Source organism: Halichoerus grypus, chromosome 4 (assembly GCF_964656455.1).
Source record: "Halichoerus grypus chromosome 4, mHalGry1.hap1.1, whole genome shotgun sequence".
Taxonomy (NCBI): Eukaryota; Metazoa; Chordata; class Mammalia; order Carnivora; family Phocidae; genus Halichoerus; species Halichoerus grypus.
The window spans coordinates 189,405,921-189,428,332 of record NC_135715.1 but is presented as its reverse complement, the minus strand read 5'-3'; the positions used below and the strand labels follow the sequence as shown (position 1 = coordinate 189,428,332).

At 45.8% G+C, this 22,412-nt stretch overlaps 1 protein-coding gene and 1 long non-coding RNA gene across 2 annotated transcripts in view; one reads left to right on the top strand and one right to left on the bottom strand.

Annotated features, from left to right (window-relative positions):
• Nucleotides 1–14,846, top strand: part of DRC11 (dynein regulatory complex subunit 11) — a 145,368-nt gene extending 130,522 nt beyond the window's left edge. The window contains exons 17-19 of the mRNA XM_078070013.1: nt 3,440–3,617; nt 9,767–10,005; nt 14,716–14,846. Coding sequence (XP_077926139.1) covers nt 3,440–3,617; nt 9,767–10,005; nt 14,716–14,841 — 543 coding nt within the window. The 3' untranslated portion in view covers nt 14,842–14,846. The remainder of the gene's footprint in view (nt 1–3,439; nt 3,618–9,766; nt 10,006–14,715) is intronic.
• Nucleotides 1–22,412, bottom strand: part of LOC118535527 (uncharacterized) — a 91,512-nt gene that overhangs the window by 56,631 nt on the left and 12,469 nt on the right. The gene's annotated exons all lie outside the window — the stretch shown is intronic.

Here is a 22,412-nt window from a genome sequence, read left to right as displayed (position 1 = left end):
AGTTAGAGTACTTACAGTCCCCAGTGTCAAAACTTACCACAAAGCTGCTGCAATCAGGACAGTGTGGGGCTGGCATAAGAAGAGACATATAGATCAATGGGATAGAATTGAGAGTCCAGAAATAAACCCTCCCTTACGTTTTCAATCAACTGACTTTTTGACAAAGGTGCCAAGACAATTCAATGGAGGAAGTATAGTATTTTCAAAAAATGGCGCTGGAACAATTGGATAGCCACCTGCAAAAGAATAAATTTGGACCCTTAACTCACACAGTATTCAAAAATCAACCCCCAATGCATCAAAGACCTACAAGAAAGAGCTAAAACTCTAAAACCCTTAGAAGAAGGTAGAAGCATAAATCATTGTGACCTTAAATAAAGCAATGATGCCTTAGATATGACACCAAAAGCATAAAACAAAAGAAAAAATAAGTTGCACCTCATCAAAACTAAAGACTTTTTGCTGTAAAGGGCATCATCAAGAAAGTGGAAAGATGACCCACAGCATGGAAGAAAATACTTGCAAATCATAGATTCAATAAGGGACTTGTGTCTAGAACATATAAAGAACTCCTACAACTCAATAATAAAAAGAAAAATGACCCAATTTAAAAAGTGGGCAAAGGATCTGAATATGCATTTTTCCAAAGAAGTTAACAAATGGCCGATAAACACATGAAAACATGCTGAACATCATGAGCCATCAGAACGACACAAATCAAAACCCCAATGAGATACCCCTTCACATCCACTAAGGTAGTTAAATTTTTTTTTTTTAAAAAAAGGGAAAAGAAAGAACAGAAAAACACATAATAACAAGTGTTCACAGGAGGTAGGGAGACGTGAACCTCAGCCACTTTGGAAAGAAGTCTGACATTTCCTCAAAAGGTTAAACATAAAGTAACTCTTTGATCCATAGCGACTCAATTCTTGTGTGTGTGCCCAAGAGAAATGTTCATGGCGGCACTATTCACAATAGCCAAAAAGTAGAAACAACACAGATACCCATCAACTGATGACTGGATGCCAAAAATGTGGCCTATCTGGACAATGGCTATCACGCAGCAAGTAAAGTGAAGTATGAATGCACAACATGGGTGAACCCCGAAAATGTTCCGCGAAATGAAAGAAGCCACCAACACACACAGGCTCACATGCATGCCACATACTGGATGATCCTATTTCTATGGAATATCCAGAATATACAAATCTGCGGAGATAGAAAGTGGATAACTGGTTGCCTAAGTCTGGAGGAAAGGGTTAGGGTGGAAACTTTCAGTGACTGCTACTGGGCAGTCTTTTGGGGGTGATGAAAATGTTCTAAAATAGACTATGGCAATGTTTGCACAACTGTGTGAATATACTAAAAGCCACTCAATTATACAGTTTAAATAGATGAATTGTATAGTATGTGAATTCTACCTCAATAAAGCTGATATGGATACATCATAATAATATATATCTAATAATAAAATATGACATAACACAATATAATAATAAAAAATATATATTTTAAGTCTCCTTTGCAGCCCTCAAGTGAGATAGGCCCTTACCCAGGAAGGGGGCTGGGGGGGGCACGCAAGCCCCCGGCACATTCCCTCTAGGAAGGGGGGACCCCAGCAGAGCAGAGGGAGGAGCACAAGTCTGGGAGTCCGGGTCATGCTCATCAACTCTGGGACTCGGGACATCACTCAACCTCTCTGGGCCCCAGGTTCTCATCTCTGAGTGAGGGGAGGACTGTCCCCTCCCAGGGAGGTTCTGAGGACTCAGTGGGGGAGTCCATGTCATGGAGAGAGAAGTACCTGGAACCCAGTAAGCCCCCACCAGCTGCTACTTACTAGGATTATTCGGCTGGAAGATGCATAACCAGCCTGGACAAAAGAAGTGGCAAGTGCAGGGTCGACGTTGGAGAGGACCAGCTTCCTGCCTTATCCTTGGATAGCAACGGAAGCCCCTGGCCTCGTGCCTTGTTGGGTCCAGAGCTCCCCATGTTTCTGCAGCTTGCCATCACTCTTTCCTCCTAACAGCCGTGCGGCCTCCGGGCGCCTGCCCTTTCCTACCCAGCCTCCCTCCTGCACCTTGTCAATGCAGACGTGGAACCGGGCCTCCTCGCTGGTCAAAAGAAAGGAAAAAGAATGCCAACCGCTGCTGCGGACATGCACAGCCAACAGCCTCACAGTGCAGAGTGGTCACCCCTGGGCTGTGCAGCTCCCCCGGGGCGCCCCTGCCCTCCAGGGTGCTCGATCATACCTGACTCCCCCTCCACTGTGCAGAGAAGTTGGTACGCCCAGCTCTGACTCCCAGCTCTGCTGGGCCCACTAAGGGCCTTCTGCGGAACAGGGTATCATAGCGCATGAGTATCCCTGTCCCAGGGGCCCTGCAAACCGTCCCCAGCACTGTCACCCCACCCACCAGCTGTGGCTCCAATCCCCTGCCGCTCACTGTTATTCCTGAGCGTTGGGTTTATGAAACACCTGCGCTCCCCCAGGTGTAACGGGCCCTGCCTGCCTGCAGGGTGTCTCTGGGCTGGGCTGGGCTGTGCAGGGACCCATGGGGACACCAGGGCCGGGCAACAGAGGCCGGTCTCTGCAGGATGTTCCAGCGAGCTCAGGCCCGCTCTGCTCCAGGAAAGCCATGCACTGGCTTCTTTCAGTCCTGCTCAACATTCAGATTCTAATTGGCTCAATCACCCCTGAGCCAAGTGGGAGCAAAAGCAGCCGAGACCCTCGGGGCTCCTCTGCGGAGGCTCTCTCCATCACCCCAACCATCCTCCTCCCCACACTTCCTCCTCATGAGGCTGTGCCAGTGGAGACTAATTGAAAGCTGGTGCGTTGCCATGGCAATGTGGCCAAATCTGACCCCCATGGGCCGGAAGTCATCTTCCCTGGGGTACCCCGCATCTTGCTCCTCTCCCTCATTGCTCATCTTCCTCAAATAATACAGGTTCAAACTCTTTCCAAACTGCTTCAGAGAGAGAAGCATCACGCTCTTTTGTAACCAGGTGCTTTTCAGACATGAGAACCAGACCCTCGGAGGCTCGCTGTCAGGGCTGTCGGCGAAGGCAGTCTTGGGTTCATCCTCAGAACAGTTCAGAGGAATTGGGATCACCACCGGCGAGGCCCCATTCCAGCCAGCTTCCTTCTGCTTGGAAGCCCGCCCTGCTTCCCATTCTGAGGGTTGAGGTGTTAGAAAGATCAGTCAGGTGCATCCTTCCTTCCTTCCTTCCCCCTTTCCAAATCCGAATGCCAGAGGTAGAGGAAAGGAAGAGCATGCAATTCAAACCACCCAAACCAGGATGAACTCTGAGAATTGTGTTTATCTGAGCTTTGAGGTTCACTCTAATACATGCATGCCATGGTGCCTTCTAAGAAGTATTCTTCCATCCATAATTCTTTTTTCTGTTCATGGGCTCATTTTCCCCCTCTCCCTCTTTCTCCCAGATTGAGCCTAAACGCCTCAAAAAACAGCTTCCCAAAATCCTGAGACTCCTGAAACCGGACGACAGGATTCTGATTGTGGGAACAACACAGCGCCCTTTCGATGCTGAACTTCAATCTTTTTGCAGAGTTTACCAAAAAATTATTTTGGTTCCCAGACCAGACTATGCTTCCAGATTGGGCAAGTACCCCTGGCCCCTTCCCGTGTGTGGTGACGGAGGGTGGGCCGGGTGGCGTCGGCTTGCAGGCATGAGGCGCTGGGGCGGGGACCCCACCAGAAGGTGGTGGAGGTAGAGCCCATGCACTGGAGGAGGCACCAGACGTGGGCAGAGCCTGGGCCGTAAATACAAACGACCAGGTTGTAAGAGCAAAACATGCCTGTGTGTTCTGTTGTTAACCTCGTTCGTGTACCCGGGACCAAAGGAAACTGGACAGGGATTATTATTTTGGGCCCTGAAGGTGACCAAAGTCGTTGCGGGTGCTAATTTTTCTTCCGACAGGTGGATTAGGATGAGTTGTCTTGGACCCACAGTGACGGTGCCTCTCTCAGAGAACATCATTCTTTCCACAGGTTGATTTTTTTTTAGTTTTCCAGTCTCAAAGTATTAGTCCAGGAGCATGTTGACTTACTTAAAATAACCATGAAAGATAACAAGAGCTCTTTTTTTAGTTTTTTCCTCTTGACCAGACAAATTCAAAATCTCCTTCTTTTGAAACATATTTTTAAGTGGGACTAACACTAAAAATGTGATTCTGGAGGCAGTGCAATGAAACTGTAAAGAGCCATGAGATACTAGCCCTGAGGAGACGTGGTTCTGAATCCCAGTTCTGCCATGGGATGGCTGGACGACCTTGACAGCTCAGTGGACCTCCTGAGTCCTCTACTGTTTCCTCGGTAAAGAGGACTGTTTAGTCCGCAGGGCTGTCGCTGACCCTTATGTGAGGTGGGCAGCAGAACACCCAGCACCATACCAGCCCCTGGGAGAGCCCGGGTGGTGCTGGGCAGGGAGGAAGCCAAGATGGTGGCCACAGTTACGGAAAAGGAGTACGTGACCCGGCAGTGAGTGGCCATGGTGGTGCGGTGGTGGTTTCTGTTACCTGCTGCCATGGAACAAACCACCCCAGTAGCTTAAAACAAGAAATTATTCCATCTCATGATGCAGAGGGTTCACGGGCTCAGCCAGCAAGTATCTCTGGATGTTGCAGTCAGGTGTCCGTTTGGGCTTCATCTGAAGACTCGACAGAGCTGGACATATGTGGTCATTCACTCCCGTGACTGGAGTTGACGCTGGGAGCTCAGCTGAGGCTGCCAGCCAGACAGCCTACACCTGGCCTTGCCATGGGTCCCACGAGAGAGCATCCTGAGAGCAAACGTTTCAGGAGGTTCAGGCAGAAGCTGGGAAGATTCTCGTGACCCAGCCTCAGAAGTCGCACAAAGTCCCTTTCATCAGACTCTACGGGTCAAGAGCAACTCCCAGGCCAGCCCAGATTCAAGGGAGGTGGACTACACAAGGGTCTGAATACTATAGCGTGGCTCAGTGAGGGGTCGTCTTTACTTCTTGTGGTGGTGGTGATGATGGTAGTGGTAGTCACAGATTTGGTATAGATGGGGATGGTGGTGTCAGTGTTGCAAATGGCCGTGATGGCGGTGGCCGCCTGGTGCTAGGGAAGAGGAAGGGGGTCACCTGGGCGGGGTGGTGGCAGCGGTGGTGGTGATGGTGGCCGTGGTGCAGGGTGGTCTGGACAGGAAGGTGCTCCCAGTGGAGCAGGGCTAGAGGTGAGACAGCCTATGGTAGCAGTTAACATTAATAAGAGGAATGAGCATGGCCAGGTCAGACGTGGTTTCTATGCATCCTTCTCCAGTCACAATAGCACCCCCAAAACAGAGTGACTCTGTGACCCTTTCTGGTTGGTTTTAAGTTTCTGGCCCATGTTATCTGCTAGAGAACAACCAGCCACTCCATTAGCAGTGCGAGCTCATTTCTGTCTTGATAAACTGTGATCTTTGTGGCTTCACAAATCCAAGTCATACACGAAGTACAGGAGGACGTTGGTTCGATTATTTCTCCATCGTTCTAGTGGCTTCTCCATCTCCTGGAGCCTCCAGGCCCTCCACTGGGTCCTTTGCATTCAGCAAGCATCAAAGGAAAAGAGAGACGACAGTAGAGAGTATCTCACAGGAGATTTTAGGGATAAGACCCAGAAGGGCCGGCTGTTGTCTCATTCATGTTGCATTGGCCAGAATGACTCCCACGGCCTCACTGAAGTTCAAGGGGGTAGGGCTGTGCAGTCCCACCAAGGAAAGGTTTGGCACGGAGCTGGGTGGGTGCCAGCAGTCTGCGCCCACTGGGAGTCCACACAGAGCATCCCCACTCCTGGCTTTCCTGCCCTCATTTCTGTTAGTCAGATTTCTTCTCACAATCCCAGGGTTTGGTTTGGTTTGGGTTTTTTTGTTGTAGATATGTATTTTAAGCTATCTTAATGGAATAAGGTAGGGTGTTATTAATTTTCAGGGACCAGAGCATTATTCTTGACTTTGGATTGAATAGTTTCTGTTGTTTGACAAAACCATAAGCCCTTTAAAAATGAAGTTATTGATGTATAACAAGGACAGTTGTGTTGTTTTGATAAAATGCCAGGCATCTCTAAGGACACAGATCACATTACAGGTTCCAACCTGAGTCTCCCCATGGCGGTATCATAGGGGAGGAAGGAGAAAGCATCCCCTCACCTGTGGGCAGATGATAAACCTGCATGCAGGAGTTCTCTTGGGCCAGGGCACTGTCCACTAAACCTCACGCTTCTCACATATTTCTTCCATGGTGGGTGATTTGTTTAGGTCGCCATTCCCGCTGACATCATAAATGCTGTCCAGCATTTCCTCCAGTGACCTTGAAGTTTTCATAGGCACAGTGGCTGAGACATCTATCTTAAAAAAAGACTGTTCCTGTCTTTGCAGTGATCAAAAATAGTCTCTTCCAGCCCATAAAGCATGGGCTGCAAATCCATAACCTGGGCCTCTGCTTGGCCATCTATCTACCAGCCGCGGAGCGTGGAAGGTGTTGGGGAACATTCACCATCAGGCTTCTCAACTCCCTCCAGGCAGGGTGGGGGAGTAACAGCACTGAGAAGGGGAGGGTGGGTCAGCCCGAGGAAGCATGATCCTTAAGATTTACCATATAGAATTCAGTATCTACCTTCTTTCCCCAAATCAAGCTGTTTCCTTCAAAATGTCTGCAAAAAAAATCCACCCGCAAGGTTGATTAATGCCTCATCTAGTCCCCAGAAATCCCTCTGGGCCTCCTCTTCCCACATTCCTAATGCTTCCTGCTCTCGCCTCTCTTCCCAGGGGTCTGTTTCGCTAATAGCCCAATTCATCATAGGCCCCCACCCCAGACCCAGTGTCTGGTCGGATGAGTTCAGTCCACGTCTTCCGATTCTTCTGGAATTCTAGTCTTCAGAGGCCAGAAGCTCATCCAAATCATATTATCACTTCCTGGGCTTTTGTAAAATCACAAACAACAAATGAATTTTAAGAGACTACGTCATCTCCAGAACACAGTTGGAAGCCAGGACAGAATCCATTTGGAACGTCAAAAGCAGAGAAGGAGATCCAAAGGCCAGATTCTTTTCAGTCTAAAGAAGGGAAAGAGAAGGCAGAGTAGGCCGAAGAAGTGAGGAGCCTTTGCATCCAAGAGAAGGAAGGTAAAACACAGCACTCAGTCTGGAGAGCACCTCAGCTGCCTTCACCATGTTCCATTCGCTGATCCGGTCCTCCCCACACACCCACAGCCAGCCCTTACGTCTCTTGTGCTCTCGTCCTCTCCACCTGCGCTGCTGGGCCAAAGACTCGGAGGCCGTAGCTCCAGAGCTCACTGTGGGGTTCCCACCTCCATGAGCCCTCCAGGCTGTGACTCACTCTGCACCTGACACCCTTCCTAGCCCCACCACAGGTGGCTTTGCAGAAGCAGTAGAAGCTATTCTTTTAAAGGCAAGTCTAGTTCATCAATATGAGAAGTCAAAGTGATTCTCTTTCCCATTCTGGACCTTGAGAAGGCTGTGGGCAAGTGGCAAAGTCCCACTGTAGCTGTGACTGCCTTCACCGTTTCCCTTACGGTGCCTCCATTAACAAATGGTGAGCTTTGGGGGAAAATCAATGATGTGTGTATTTTGAGGACCTTTGGCCAAAACTCTACGTAAGTATTAAGTACCATACATTTTAAAGTGTCAATAGTGTGTTCCCAGGTACTTGCTAGACCAGAGTAATTATAGTTTTTTGCTCTGTTTCTAAAGAATCTTTACTTATAGAGAGACCTCTCGTGTTGGGAGGCTGGACGGCCATGACTGTCATAGCTTAGCAGGGAGGCAGGGATGGGAGCCCTGGCCCTCCCCGTTTGCTTACCCACTGGTCCACTCCATGCCGCGGGTAAGAAGTGTGCCTGGGAAGCACAAGGCTGAAGCTGCCTGAGTTTCCAGCCTGGATATCTACTGGGTCCTCAGCTGGAGGAACTGTGCCCTGTGCTTCAGCATAAAGCATTCTCCCTTCACAGCTTCCAGAGTCACCATCCAGATCTGTTCAGGCTTTTTTTCGATGTTATAAATCTGGGCAGGGGCACGCTAGATCCCAAGGGATGATGCTGCCTGGTCATTGTTCTTATTTTTCCCGTGGGTTATATTTTCTGATTTCTAAGTCTTCCCCAGTTATACCCAGGTAAGGGTAATCTGTTTTACAGAAATATTCTTTGGCGTATTTTGTATTTATGCTTTAATGAGCATTAGGAAACTTCGATACAAAATAGAATGACTAATGATAATTACAAGAACAACAGTAACACCACTACAAGAAAATAAACTGCACACCATAAGCTACATCAGCGCTCTTCCAAGCACTTCCTCTACATTCTTGTATTTATTTCTCACAGCAGCCTTCTCACACAGAAGTAAATCTTTCTACTTGCATTTTATAAGTAAGCCTAAGATGAATTCGAGCTCAAACAGTGCCACCAAGGAAGTAGCCGAGTAGATCTAGGGGATTAGATGTTGCTTTAGGTCAGTTTGGTGGCCCACGTGGCCCTTGATACCCAACCTTACACAGCTGGGAGACACAGTATGGCCCCAGGGTAATATGCACCCCTCCCAGCAACTCCGCTCACCACAAGGCCAAGGACCAACCCCCCCCATCACCACCAAAGTCGATGGTGGAGGTGGATTGTTAAAATGACTCATGACCCAAAATCCCACTCTATGATGTGGCTGATAGATATACGGCAGGTCATTCTATTCCTGGACAATAATTAGACCTTTTCATTTTATCAAGTATTTGCGGATCAATGTATTTGGATGAGCTAGTCATTTAACAGACCTGACAGTGTTCATATTATATAATAATGGTCATTTAAAAAAAAAAAACTGTTTCAAATATTCCTTGAAGAAGGTCAAAATGGTTGGGAGACATTTGACTAGATCCTCCCAGCACTCCAGCGCTGAGAATGGCTCAGAGACAGGTGGCCTTGGCAAAGTCTCACCTTTCTCACTGTTTGGATTCAACAAAACAAGCCATGGTGAATCTCATGTACTTCCCTCTCTTTGTGGAATGGATGTAATTCCTTGAGGGTAATATTATTTCAAATGCTGTGTGGGAGTCCATTCTATCTCTTAAGTTCAGTAATTCCATAATTCATTTTCACGACATCCCTGTGTTCTAAGAGAAATCTCTCTGTTACCCCAGGTCCCAGTCACCCGAAGAACCACCAGGGATCCACCCAGGGGATTTCAGTCAACCTCTGCCTGTTTACAATTGTTGGGGATGGAGAATAAGGGTCAAACTGCACCCAAAGGGAACTGAGCCCGCTGGTGATGAATGGAAATTGGAATCTGCATTCCAATTCCACATATAAAAATAATGCACGAAAACTTTATAATTAAAAAAAAGTCAAACTCCTACTCATACAAACACTTTGGAAAATATAATATTCTGATGAGCAGAGATCTTATATGTACCTTATCTGAATTTCCAATTTTGAAAGATTTTGAACATCTTTGAAGATACCACACTGAAACTATACTGAACATGTTCATTTTTTCTTGTTTTGTGGGTCTAGGACCTCAGGGCCATTGATATGTATGTCTTATGGTTGCAAATCACTCAGAGGAAAAGAAGTATTTAGTTACATGGCTTCCTGCTCATTTGAATTACAATTAAGATGGAGTGTTCCTCCCTGTACATTCCTTTCTTGATGACATGCAACTTTGTACCAAGACTAGATAATATTGCTTTCTCTGTGGTGACCTTTGTTCTCTGTGTCTTTTCCACCATCTTGGATACAACAGTTTTGTGGAAACAGATCATTCAACGCAATGGAGGCATCATTACCAATGCCTTGAATATAAGTTGCCTGGCAAAGGTCACCGATGGCTTCACCCAGGGACACATAGTCGAGGTGGTTCAAGGTGTGCTCACAGACCGCAGAATACGGCAGCAAAATTACAAACCGCTCACAGCTGCGGAGTTTATTGCAATGTTAACCAGCATGAGTCCGGTGTACCAGGAGGAAGAAGAGAGCTTTAAGGTAAACGGAACGCCTATGTGGCTGGGTCTTAGTCGCAAACACTTGTCACATGACCTCCTCCCTCTGGTTCCTGAGTTTCATGAATTTGTTATATACAATGAAATTTGGAAACTTGAAATTTTTAGATCACAAATTCGTTCCAGCCTTGCCAGTAAAGCATGTGCCTTCCAAAATTTAGGAAAAATTGTGGTCTGTGACCTTATAAATTAACAGCCAAATTGCAGAATTAAATAGAAGCTTTGAAACCACTGGATCCAAACACACACACACACACACACACATGCATACACATACACACAATATGTACATGCACACGTGCCTTCCCCTTGGTTCTCACTGGTTTTTACTTCATAGTTCATGTAATGGAACAAGCCCTGCGTGCATAAGGAAAACTAAATAGTGCATTTCAAGCCCGTGCTAGTTTTGTCCCAGATTCGCTGTGGCGTGCTTCATTTTTCAGTGCATTTGCAATAGGAAATCACGAGAACTCACCAAAGTGTAATTTTCTAATTTTGTGTTATATTCTGTGATGTTCTTGGAATTTTTTAGATCTAGAGGAAACTGAGAACCAGCTCTTCCAAATCCCTCTCTTATAGGAGGAAAAGAAGTTGCAGAAAGCTATGTGTCTTATCCAAGCAAATCAATATGAAAGCCTAGATGCCCAGGCCAGCAGGCATGTCTCACACTCCTTTTAATCAAAATGAATACGGTTGTGTTCACTTTCTAGACCTGGAGGCAGTTTCCTTGGCCAACTGGGAAAACAAGGGAGAAAAATTATATCCATGCAATTATACCCACCACAACATTGGCCATGCAATCATCAGAAAAAGAATCAGAATTCTCGTCTAAGCCTTGTGTGTCTGGAAGCCTGCTTAAGATTAGGAAAATTTCCCTCTGCAATGTATCACTTTTCCACCAACTCTAAAAACCATATTTCCCTCCTGCTTTGCTACTGTTTCAGTACAAGGTGGAAAAGAGTCACAATACTGATTCCTCCCCAAAATTAGCATAGGGATTGGCAAACTTTTCCATAAATGGCCGGAGAGCAAATATTTTAACCTTTGAGAGTTCCGCAGTCTCTGTCACAACCATTCAATCTTGTGTCATAGTACAAAAACATTCATACGCAGTATGTAAATGAATGGGCATGGCTGTGTTCTAATAAAACTTTAGTGCAAAAACAGTCAGCAAGCCAGATTTGGACCATCAGCTATAGATTTGATGACAGGGGTCTAGCAAAACTGCAAAGAAATATTTCCAACTCCAAGCTGGAGTTTTTGTCAAGGATTTGAATTAATGTTCTTGTTAACTGTTTAAACCTTGTTAGAATTAATTGCAAATATTTATCCTCTTCATGTGATAGATCCTATTCTCTTCTGAAATTCCCAGTTTTTTTTTTTCCTTTGTAAAATAACCATTTTCCTTCTTATTCTGAGGAGCTAGGTTTAGGGTATTAAAATCTATGCTTTCTCTTAGCTGGGTTTTTAACTTTCCGAAGTGATTTGTAGAAGTTTTTCTGTTATAGGTACTGGAGGTCCAATAACTACAACTGATCACACTATTCAAGAGAAGGAAATCTTACCATTGTATAACCTGAGTAAGAACACATATGCTTCTCACTTCCATTCTTGGCATATTTGATCATTTTATTCTTTTTTTTTTTTTTTTGAGCAAACTAAATCATTTTTCCACCATCACTACTAGCCCCCTTGCCCATCAATTTCTGCTTCTTATCATAGCTCAAGAGCTTGGCTCAGCACTCAGCCCCAACTAGATGTTCAATAAACATTTTTAGTGGCAAATTTATTGAGCAGATGGATAGGTGGGCTGCCACTTCACACCGGTGAATAATGTGATATTGTCGCTGTAGTTGCCTGGGATCATGCCAATCATTTCTGCCCTGAGAAATTGGACCTAACCGTGCTTCTGACAGTGTATCAGACTAGGATCTTGCAGAGTCTCCAAACACATCATATCTTGCTCTGTGGACGTGATGGAGAAAATATTTAAGGATAAAGATGGTAATAATCATAATAATGTTAGTTGATACTTATTGACTACCTATGTGCCAGGTGCTGTTACAACTCATTTAGACCTCATAATTTCCCTATTTTACAAATGGAAATTGAGTCATAGACAGGTATGGTAGGCAGAATAATGGCCCTCCAACGATGTCTACATCCCAGTCCCTAGAACCTATAAATATGGTAGGTCACATGGCAAGAGGAGTTAAGGTTGCAGATGGAGTAAGGTTGTTAATCCACTGAACCTAAAACAGATAATCCTTACTTATACTGGTGAGTCCAACATAATCATAAAAAGTAGAAAAGGGAATCAGAAGAGAGAACCAGAAAGTTAGCAGCGTGGGAAGGATCCATTGGTACTCCAAGTAGCCCCGTGTTGCTAGCTTGAAGATGAAGGAGGGGCCACAAGCCAGGAGAGCAGGTAGTCTCAGGAAAGTGCAAAAGATGAGGGAATAGATTCTCCCCTGGAGTTCCAGAAAGGATTACATCCTGCAGACACCTAGATTTTAGCCCAGTGAGATCCATTTTGGACTTTTGACCTTCAGGACCGAAAGATAATAAATGTTCTGTTTTATATCACCAAGTTTGTGGTAATTTGTTGCAACAGGAAAAAAAAAAAAAAGAGGCAAGTGACTTGCTCCTAGTCACACAGCTAAAAAGGAGCAGAGCTGAAATTCAAACCATAGTCCAAAGACAATTTTATTACCCATATTCTATACCATGTCTCAATAAATTAGGAGTTCATCACCTTACATTTAAAACAGAGCCAAAGCAAAAAGAAAGATGAGAATAATCCCCAAGTGCTAGAAACAAAGATAAATCTCAAACAGGGACAACCATGTGCTTGGCATATAGCATAGAGAAAAATCAAGGCTAGGAAACAAAAAAGAAACCAGGGCCATGGAGGATAAAGTGGCAATACCTGCTGCTTCTGTGACCAGATCTGTGGTGTGTCGACATCACCAAGGAGCATTGACTTCAAAGCACCACTACAAGATGTGTTTCTGCATCTGGCTTCCAAGGATTGTGTAGAAGCAGTACTGTGGGGGAGGGAGAAATAATGAGAGAGATGGAGACCACAACAGAGCCTCCTACTCAGAATGAACCTGAAAATAAAAATTCCAAGACATTTTAGGAAATCTAGCGCTAAGTACAACCTTACAAAGATGTTTAAATTAATATAATTCAGATGTTCAAAAAAATAAATGAAGGCATCATTTCCAATAGAGATGTACACTAAGTTTTGAAACAAAGACAGGCAGAAATGGAATAAGAAGAGATAATTATGGGAAAAGGCACAAAAAGAAAGCTTGGAAATTAAAAATACAATAATTTGAAATGGCAAAAATAAAAGAGGTGTGAACTCTAGACTAGACATGGTCAAAGAGCAAATTTATGGACTGGAGGATACTCCCTCCGGAAGCAGCACAGAAAACCAAAAAGGTAAAATCTATAAACTGCAATTAAGAACCTTTGAAGACATTGACACATAACTTATAGAGGTTCTAAAAGAAAAGAATAGAAGAAATATTAGAGGAACAATTATTTGAAGAAAGATTTGCTGAAAATATTCTTGAATTAAAGACATGAGTTCTTAGATTAAAAATGACCTCCAAGTGATCAGCAGAACAAATTAAAAAAATCCACACACACATACATTATTGTGAGCCTAGGACTAAGATAACAAACTAGTCTTCAAAGATGCCAGATTGCCTACAAAGAAAAAACAATGGGGAGGTCCGGCAGCTCGTTGATAGCAATCTATTCCAGAAGACAGTGTGATCATTTCCGCAAAGTGCTGAGGAACCGTAACTGTGTACCTACATTTATCCCCAACTAAATTACTACCCAAGAGACAGGAAACAATAAAGACATTTAAGACTTAAAAAGACTGAGCTAGCCTCTCACTCAGAGCAATTTAGAAATATCCAGTAAAATTGAAGATGCTCATGCCCTACCTACCCCCCAGGAATTCTATTTCTATGTCTATGCCTTAGAGAAGTTTTCTCATAAGTGTACAAGGAGATATGTACAAATTCCTAATGACAAGTTGGAAATGGCCCATATGTCCATTAATAGGAGAATTGATAAACAACTTGTAGTGTAGTCATTCAGTGAAATATTATTACCACTATAAAGTTTATAAATGAAAATGTTTCTCAGCTTTCAAATGAAAAGTGAAGGTTGAGAAAAATGCATTCACAGGGCCAGCTGGAACCACGAGGTGCTTGGTTGGTATGTTGGCTCCAGGATTTCTGTCATGTCTTCAAAAGTCCCCCTCCCAGTGTTTGTGTGGCCACCATGGCTCCCACATGGCCACCGGTCCAGCTTCTGGTGGCCATGTGTGAACCACAGAGGATCATTCACATTACCAAGAAAGCCCACACCCTCAGAATAGAGTAAGATCCCCAAAAAGATAGGTGACTAGTTGATGGGAAGAGCTGCTGGTTAGATTTGGTCTGTGATTCTCTGAAACTGTTAACTCCTTGAGGTGGAAATTTCAAGTTGTGTCAAAATACAGGTTGGAAAATCCCCTGAAAAAGAATTTGTATTAAATATACATTAAATGTCCAAAGTTTAATGGCTGCTTGTCCCTTCCTTCCTTAGCAAGCTTTTCTTTATTTTTAAGAATATTCCAGTGATTCGTGCCATTTTGATATTTTCCTAAACATCTGTTTTATTTCAGAACTGGTATGCCAAAACCCCCATGGGTAAAAGGCGAGCCTTGGCGCTAACAGGAGGGGACACTGAAAAAGAAAAGGATAAAGGGAAAAAGAAGGAAAAGAAGGGGAAAAAGGAGAAGAAAAAGTAATGCCCTTCTGAGGAACCATCCTTGAGTGTCTCAGGGATGGAGCTGATCCTGACCTGCTGGGGAGAAGGCTCACCATTGCCTATCTGAAGAAGACCCCGGCCGACGCCCTGAGCTCATCCGCCCCTGCATTCACTCAGATCTTTAGTAGGCTGCACACCAAGTTCAATGTCCATCACAATTGTTTCTAGAGCTCATAATTGTTTCTCAGTCTGTGTAAAGTTTGTGTGTAATGGAAATCCACTCCACACACAATCTTTCCATCTCATCAGTACTAGTCACCAAATTTACAATATGATAGTTAGAAAATACTCTAATTTGACAATTAGTAAGTAATTTGAGTCTGTAACCAGCACTCTGGCTTTTTATTAATCCATATATACTGTATATTATCTTGCACATATTTTAATACAATAATTCTTTGCTCTATTAATCTAGTTTATATAATGGAATAAAAACTGTTGTCTTTGAATGACTCAGTAATTTGGTTGCTGGAGCCAAAAAAGATGTTTAAAATTAGCAAGCTTGGGGGCGCAAGGGTGGCTCCATCAGTTGAGCATCTGACTCTTGATCTCAGCTCAGGTTTTGATCTCAGGGTTGTGAGTTCAAGCCTCATGTTGGGCTCCATGCTGGGTGTGAGCCTACTTAAAAAAAAAAAAAATTAACGAGTTTAATCTTCTGATTTTGAAGATGGAGGAACCTAAGCCCAGGATCACACAGTGGACATCTGGGACAGAGGGACTGAAATCATCCTCCCTCCCAGCCTGCTGCTCTTGAGAAGCATGGGAATATGAGCAGGCTGAGGGCTAGATGAAAAGTACTACATAAACATAGGGTAAATGTGGAAAAGAGGAAGCCTGAATGAAGAAGCAAGAAATGCTAAATGAGAACAAGACTAAAGAATAGAAAAATAATGGTCAAAGATAAATTTAAATTTTGTATGAATATGAAAGTTTGTTTGGTGGAGGATGGTAAATAACTTGCTTCTAAGTTGTGGTGAGAATGCCATCAGAGGAAGCAGACTGAATTTATTTGAAATTTAATTAATTTATTTATTTAAAGATTTATTTATTCATTTTTTTTTTAATTTGATTATGTTATGTTAGTCACCATACAATACATCATTGGTTTTTGATGTGGTGATCCACGATCCATTGTTTTCGTATAACACCCAGTGCTCCATGCAGTACGTGCCCTCCTTAATACCCATCACCGGGCTAACCAATCCCCCCTCCCCCCTCCCCTCTAAAACCCTGTTTGTTTCTCAGAGTCCATAGTCTCTCATGGTTCATCTCTCCCTCCAATTCCTCCCCCTATTTTTCCCTTCCTTCTCCTAATGTCCTCCATGCTATTCCTTATTTATTCATTTTAGAGAGAGAGAGAAAGCATGCACAAGCAGGGGGAGTGCAGAGGGAGAGGGAGAATCTCAAGCAGACTCCCCACTGAGCACAGAGTCCAACATGGGGCTTGATCCCGTGACCCTATGATCATGACCTGAGCTGAAACCAAGAGTCGGAGGCTCAACCAACTACACCACCTAGGTGCCCCAGACTTAAACTGAATTCCATCTGAAATTTAGGAATACCCTATCTGACAGTTTTGGTCACACCAGAGAAGGTTGTAGAATCTCCCTCTCTGTAGACCAAGCTAGCTCTCTGGGTTTTCCAGGATTCCTGGTAGGTTAGCTCTTCAATGACCCCTGCTTTCCGGGTGTCTTCTGGTCCCCAGCACGTCCCCCCCTCAGCTGGTGTCTGCGTGGGAGACAGACACAGATTAGGACAGAGACAGCCATAGGCCCGTGTGCTGGGGACATGCTCTGCACACACCAGAAGGCAGTATCCCAAATCTGCATTCATAAATGACCTCAGCTTTCTAACTGGCCTCCTGCAGACTTGCCTCCTCTTCCCAAAGGAACCCCGGTTTCCACAGATGGTGGGCCTGCCCCCCACTACCTGCTTCAGACTGCGTCTGGCCAAGGCCCAAAGTGGCTTGACAGATGGGCAGACTCCCTACCCCAACTTCAGAGAGCAGTTCAACTTTCATGTGTTCTGGACAGTCACCCCGAGACCCTTCCTGTCACATAGCATGGGAACCAGACCGTTGATTATGACCCAAGAACAGACTTGAAGGCTCTAGCATTTGATGCTCATTACAAAAGAGTAGGATCTGCATTGTCAAGAAATGAAAATCATGAGAACCGTAAAGAAATAAACGGTGTTAACATGTTACAAGTAGACAAGATCATGCAACTTGGTCTTGGTTTAACGACAAGCACCCTTGGTCAGAACTCATACAAATTTGTGTTGGTAAAGCTTAATAAACAATAATTAAATGGCAGGAGTATAACGGATACACATGTGTTCCAGCAGCCCCATCCAGGAGGACTACCCACAATGACCAAAATGGTGGTCCAGGTCTGTGCTCTCCCACGGCAATAGCCAACAGTCACACGCAGCTACTAAGCACTCGAAGTGTGGCCGGTCCAACTGAGGAACTGGTTTTTTAATCTAATGCTAATTTAAACAGCCTCATGTGGCTAGGGTGATTACATATTGGATAGTCCGGCTTCAGAGTAATTGGTAAGGTTAGCCTAATAACTATCATCCCACTGTCCCCTGCTCTTCCTCATGGCACCCCCCCACTGAGACAGGATTGTTCCTGGTCACACGGTCTCCTCCCAAACTATGGCCTCCTGCCCCTCACAGCGCTAGATTTTCGCTTGAGTTCCCCACGGCTTGACCCACCCCGCTCCACCTCCTGGTCCCCGAGAACGACGATGTTGCCTCCCACCCCAGCGAGTTTTGCCCTGCTCACAGGAGCCCTCTGCTCTGCACAAGTGGACCCCCCGTATGTCACTGCCAATCCCACAGGAGCCTGGCACGCTGTGGCCCAGCACAAGTGGTATTCACACCACGGCTCCTGCTTTGGATGTGTGGCAGGAGATGTGTACGTATGCACGTATGCTCACACATACGTATACTCCACTGTTTTTACACACAGGATTATATATCATAGATATATTGCTTTACCCCCTTGCTCTTTTCACTTAATAATATACCTTGGGTATTGTTTTATATCAGCACATGCAGATTTGCCTCATTTTATGTCAGCTACATAATGCCCCACTTTATGGATATAGCATAATTTAGATGGATGGATGGATGGATGGATAGATAGAAGATAGATAGATCAAATATAGCATAATTATTTATTTATACAGCATAACCAGTCTCTGAGAGACATTTAAATTATGTCCACCCTTTTGCTGTTCCATCAGTGCCCAATGGATATTTTTATACATTCTTTTTTCTCGGTAGGTATGGGGGAAAAAAATCTGTGGGATAAATTTTTAGAAGAGATGTTACCAGATCAAATTACCTGTGCATTTAAATCTGAGTAGCTCTCACCAGGTTGCCCTCAGAAGAGGTGCCCAGGGGCCTGGGTGGCTCAGTTGTTAAGCGTCTGCCTTCAGTTCAGGTCATGATCAAGCCCTATGTTGGGCTCCCTGATCAGCAGGGGCCTGCTTCTCCCTCTGCCTCTGTCCCTCCCCCCTGCTCATGCTTGCTCTCTCTCTCTCTCTCAAATAAATAAATAAAATCTTAAGAAGGAATGGAGGGAGAGAAGGAAGGAAGGAAAAGGAAGAAGAAAGGAAGGAAGGAAGGAAGGAAGAAAGAAAGAAAGGAAAGAAAGAAAGAAAGAAGAAAAAGAAAGAAAGAAAGAAAGAAAGAAAGAAAGAAAGAAAGAAAGAAAGAAAGAAGAAAGAAAGAAAGAAAGAAAGAAAGAAAGAAAGAAAGAAAAAGAAAGAAAGAAAGAAAGAAAGAAAGAAAGAAAGAAAGAAAGAAAGAAAGAAAGAAAGAAAGAGAAAGAAAGGAAGGAAGGAAGGAAGAAAAGGAAAGGGGTGCCCAACTAGCACACCTGTCCTGCAGGAGAATGCCCATTATGTTATCATCCACTGGTGGGCAGGTTACCAAACTATGATCCTGTCAGTGGTCAGTGCAAAAAATCCCCAGTCCCCAGGAAAGGTGATGCAACAATGTGCAACCTTCCATTTCTAACAGACAGAGATGTGGGAGAAATGACGGGAGGAAAGGGAAATCGGAGGTGTGTGGGGTGGAGGGCAGTGGGGCTGGAAGAGAGAAAAGTAACAGGCTCTTCTGGGGAGTTCTGCTGGGGCCTGAGCTATTCCTGGGCCATTATGTGACATTTAGCTCCTCTTGAGCATGTTCTTAAGTGAAGGGGACAGTAATTAATGTCATTAACCCTCATTAAGGGAGTGTTCTATGGAATGGAAACTGATTAAAGTGGGATTAAAGCTCTTGGTGGCTCTGCACTCGGCCTGCCCTGAGGAATCAGCAGGTTTCAGGTTCAGAAGCCTAATAACACAGCGTTTCCTATAAGGTGTCCCCGAGACCATTGGGGCTTACACAAACACCTCCATTTAGAACTAGCAAGTTTAGAACGCTCTCATGCTATTCAGAGGCTCTTCCTAAGCCCACGTCCACATGTAACACAAAGGCAGTCATTGAGGAAGTTGTCACAGGGCTATTTCACAAGAGTGACACTATTTTCAGCCACTAATGACACTAGGGGACCCAAACCTCTGAGAGAAGTGGCTTCCGATGTCCTTGAAAGTCCAGACTAGAAGAGACACATGGGGTGATGCTAACGACAACAGAGGAAGTAAGAGACAGTGGACTTGGAACCAAGGGAGCAACCACTGAGGCAGCTAGATTTGGAAAACCAAAAGGACCTTGGCCCAAAGCAGTGGCTCCCAGCCCCTGAAATCCCTCTCTTAGAATCGTCCGTGAATGCACGGTCCTGGAACAATTCCATCTCATTAGAATTCACAGCCCCAGCAAAGCAGCATTCTTTTCTCATCTTGCAAGTCTTGTACTGAGCGCCTTCTATGTGCGGCACCGGGACACAAGGCAGCGAGCTGCTTCGCAGTCGAGCAGGGGAGGAAACATGAATAAAATGGTTGTGCAATGAATGTGCAAGGCCAGATTGCACAATGGGGGTGTGTAACCGAGAACCCGAGCTCATCTCCGGGATCAGGCTTGCTGCTGCCTGGCTTCGTCCCTGCAGGGACCCCTCTCGGATGGAGAATCTGAGACTCCAGGCAGAAGTGGCACGTTTGTCTGATGCTTTAGCTTTTCCCAAGGGCTGCTCCTTGTGCCTATATAATTACCTAAGACAGTATGTTTTGGGGCCCTGGCACCGAATGAGGATGCCCTCAGTAGGGTTTGCTGCCTCGTAGCTGTTCAGGAGTACACTTCTCCCAGTGGGCTTTGGGGAGGGAAATGGGAGCCCAGGAGTCGGAGGGGGGCATTCTGGCCTCCCCCACACTGATTTGTTGTCAGATCACTGTCTTTTTGCCTGAAGCAACTAGCCCAGTTCCTCCACATGGCAACCAGGCGCAGTGCCTCACTCTTTCTTTTGGCCTAGGGATTACGATCTTAGAAATTAAATCCCTGCAGTCAATTCTAGTGGTTTAGAGCAAAGGCCCCGGCAGACCCCAGGGCCGAGTCTCATCCCAGCTCTCGCTGTCACAGGCTGTGCACAGTCCGAGTTCCCAGGGGGCATGCGTTTAGTTTCTGCCTCACTGGGCCGCTGGGAGAGGCAACCAGCCATGCCCGATGCACCTGCCACGGTGCCTAGCCCCACCTATGTTCTCCGTGAGCATCGCTTGCTGTTCAGTGACTTCTGATGCCCAAGGTAGATCCTGCCCAGCAGAGCAGGCGCCGTAGTGGACGTGTCCACATGTGTGAGATAATAGTGCTGTGCTGTGACAGAGGAGGGCTGGGGGGGGCGGGTTGGGAAGCTCCCTCCTTCTCAGGGCCAGGGTGAAAGGAAGGGTCCTGTGAGAAGCCTGGGACTCTCTGCAGGGTCCCACCACCACCCTCCATCTCCAATCGTTTCACTCAACTCTGTTTCCCTTGTTGGGGGCCAGTTTGGGGGTCTGGTAGACCTCCATGCATTGCCTCTTGGATCCCCGACTCCATCTCTAGAGTCCCTGGCTAGCCGTGCTCCAACTCTTCCTCAGACCTCCCCCAGCTTGCCTGGGAATGCGCGTGGCTTCCTGGGACGCCGTGCAGGCTGGGCTGGGCTGGGTCCAAACTCACAAACCAGCTGAGTGACCTTGGGCCAGTCTAGCCACACACATACATACAAATATACAACACATGTACACACTACACACAAACACACATGACACACAAACACACACGCAGCTCATGACACATATTAGACATGTAAACACACATACATACATGTATACACACATCCCACACATATCAACACAAACACACACACGCACATACATATACACACACCTCCCACAAGTCCGCATTTCCTCAGCAGGGCTGATAGCACCACATACCCTTGAGCCTCAGGCTTCGCAGGTGCTCCTGACCCCAGAGGGCGGGGGTGGTGAGCTTACACCGAGTGAGTCTGCCATGAAAACATCCGCTTCCTGCTCCTCACAACAGGAAAGGCTGAGCAGATGTCCCCAGGGCTCCCACTCAGCAGCACCTGGAGCAGGGAAGGGCAGGAAGGACCCACTGCTGCAGGCCAGGAGTTCACCGTGGACGGTCACCTGCCGGAAGTGCATCTCCACTGAAAACCAAAACCGTTATCCCCACTTTACAAGCAGGGCTCAGAGAGGTTAATGATCTTCCCAAAGTCACAGAGCTGCTCCCCAATACCACAAGACCATACACGTGACTCAGAGAAGTAGGATGGTGACTGAACACGGGGTGATCTGGGACCCCTCCTGTGGGCCCCTGGGGTGCCATGTGCGTTTCCTCATCCAAAAAAGACCTGGGGTGAACTCCATAAAAGAGAAAGATCCTTCTAGCTCTACGTTCCTACTGCCCTTAGGACAGAAGCATTCCACAGATAGTGATTTGTAAACCCTTAACCTGTGACAGTCATCAGGGACAGTTGTGATAAAAGGACCATGGCGAGGTTCACCACGTCTCCCAAACAACTGGGCTCCAGATGCATCCTTGAGAAGACACAGCACAATGTCCTTGGAACACCACCGAACGTTCAGCATATCCACAGCAAATGGCACCCGAGTGCCAAGGTTTTTATCCTAAGAGATGCAAGACCCTGTGCTTACAAATAAGGTGAACAGCTAGAGCTCAGAGCTGCTCACCCCAGAGCATCCTCAAGGGTAGGAGGCAGTCCCAATTTCCCCATGCCACTCCACAACCTTCCCAAACATGGTGTGGCCGGCCCTTTGGGTGTTCACCACTCTGGAGTGGGTGTCGTGGCACCAAACAGTGGCTTTAACTTCCTTCTCCCTGCTGACTGCTGAGGTTGCTCACCTTTTCATATGCTTAGGGACCCATTTGGATCTACTCTTTTGTACAATGCCTGATAAGCCTATTGCCTGTTTCTCTGCCGGGTTGTCTATCTTTTCCTTAACCAGCCTTAGAGTTCTTTCTAGATGTTCTAGAGAGAAGCTGTTTGCAGGTACATAGACTGCAAATACTGTCTCCCACTCTCCAGCTTACCCTTTCACTGCCTTCATGGCATCTTGATGAACAGTTCTTAATGTGAATGTAACT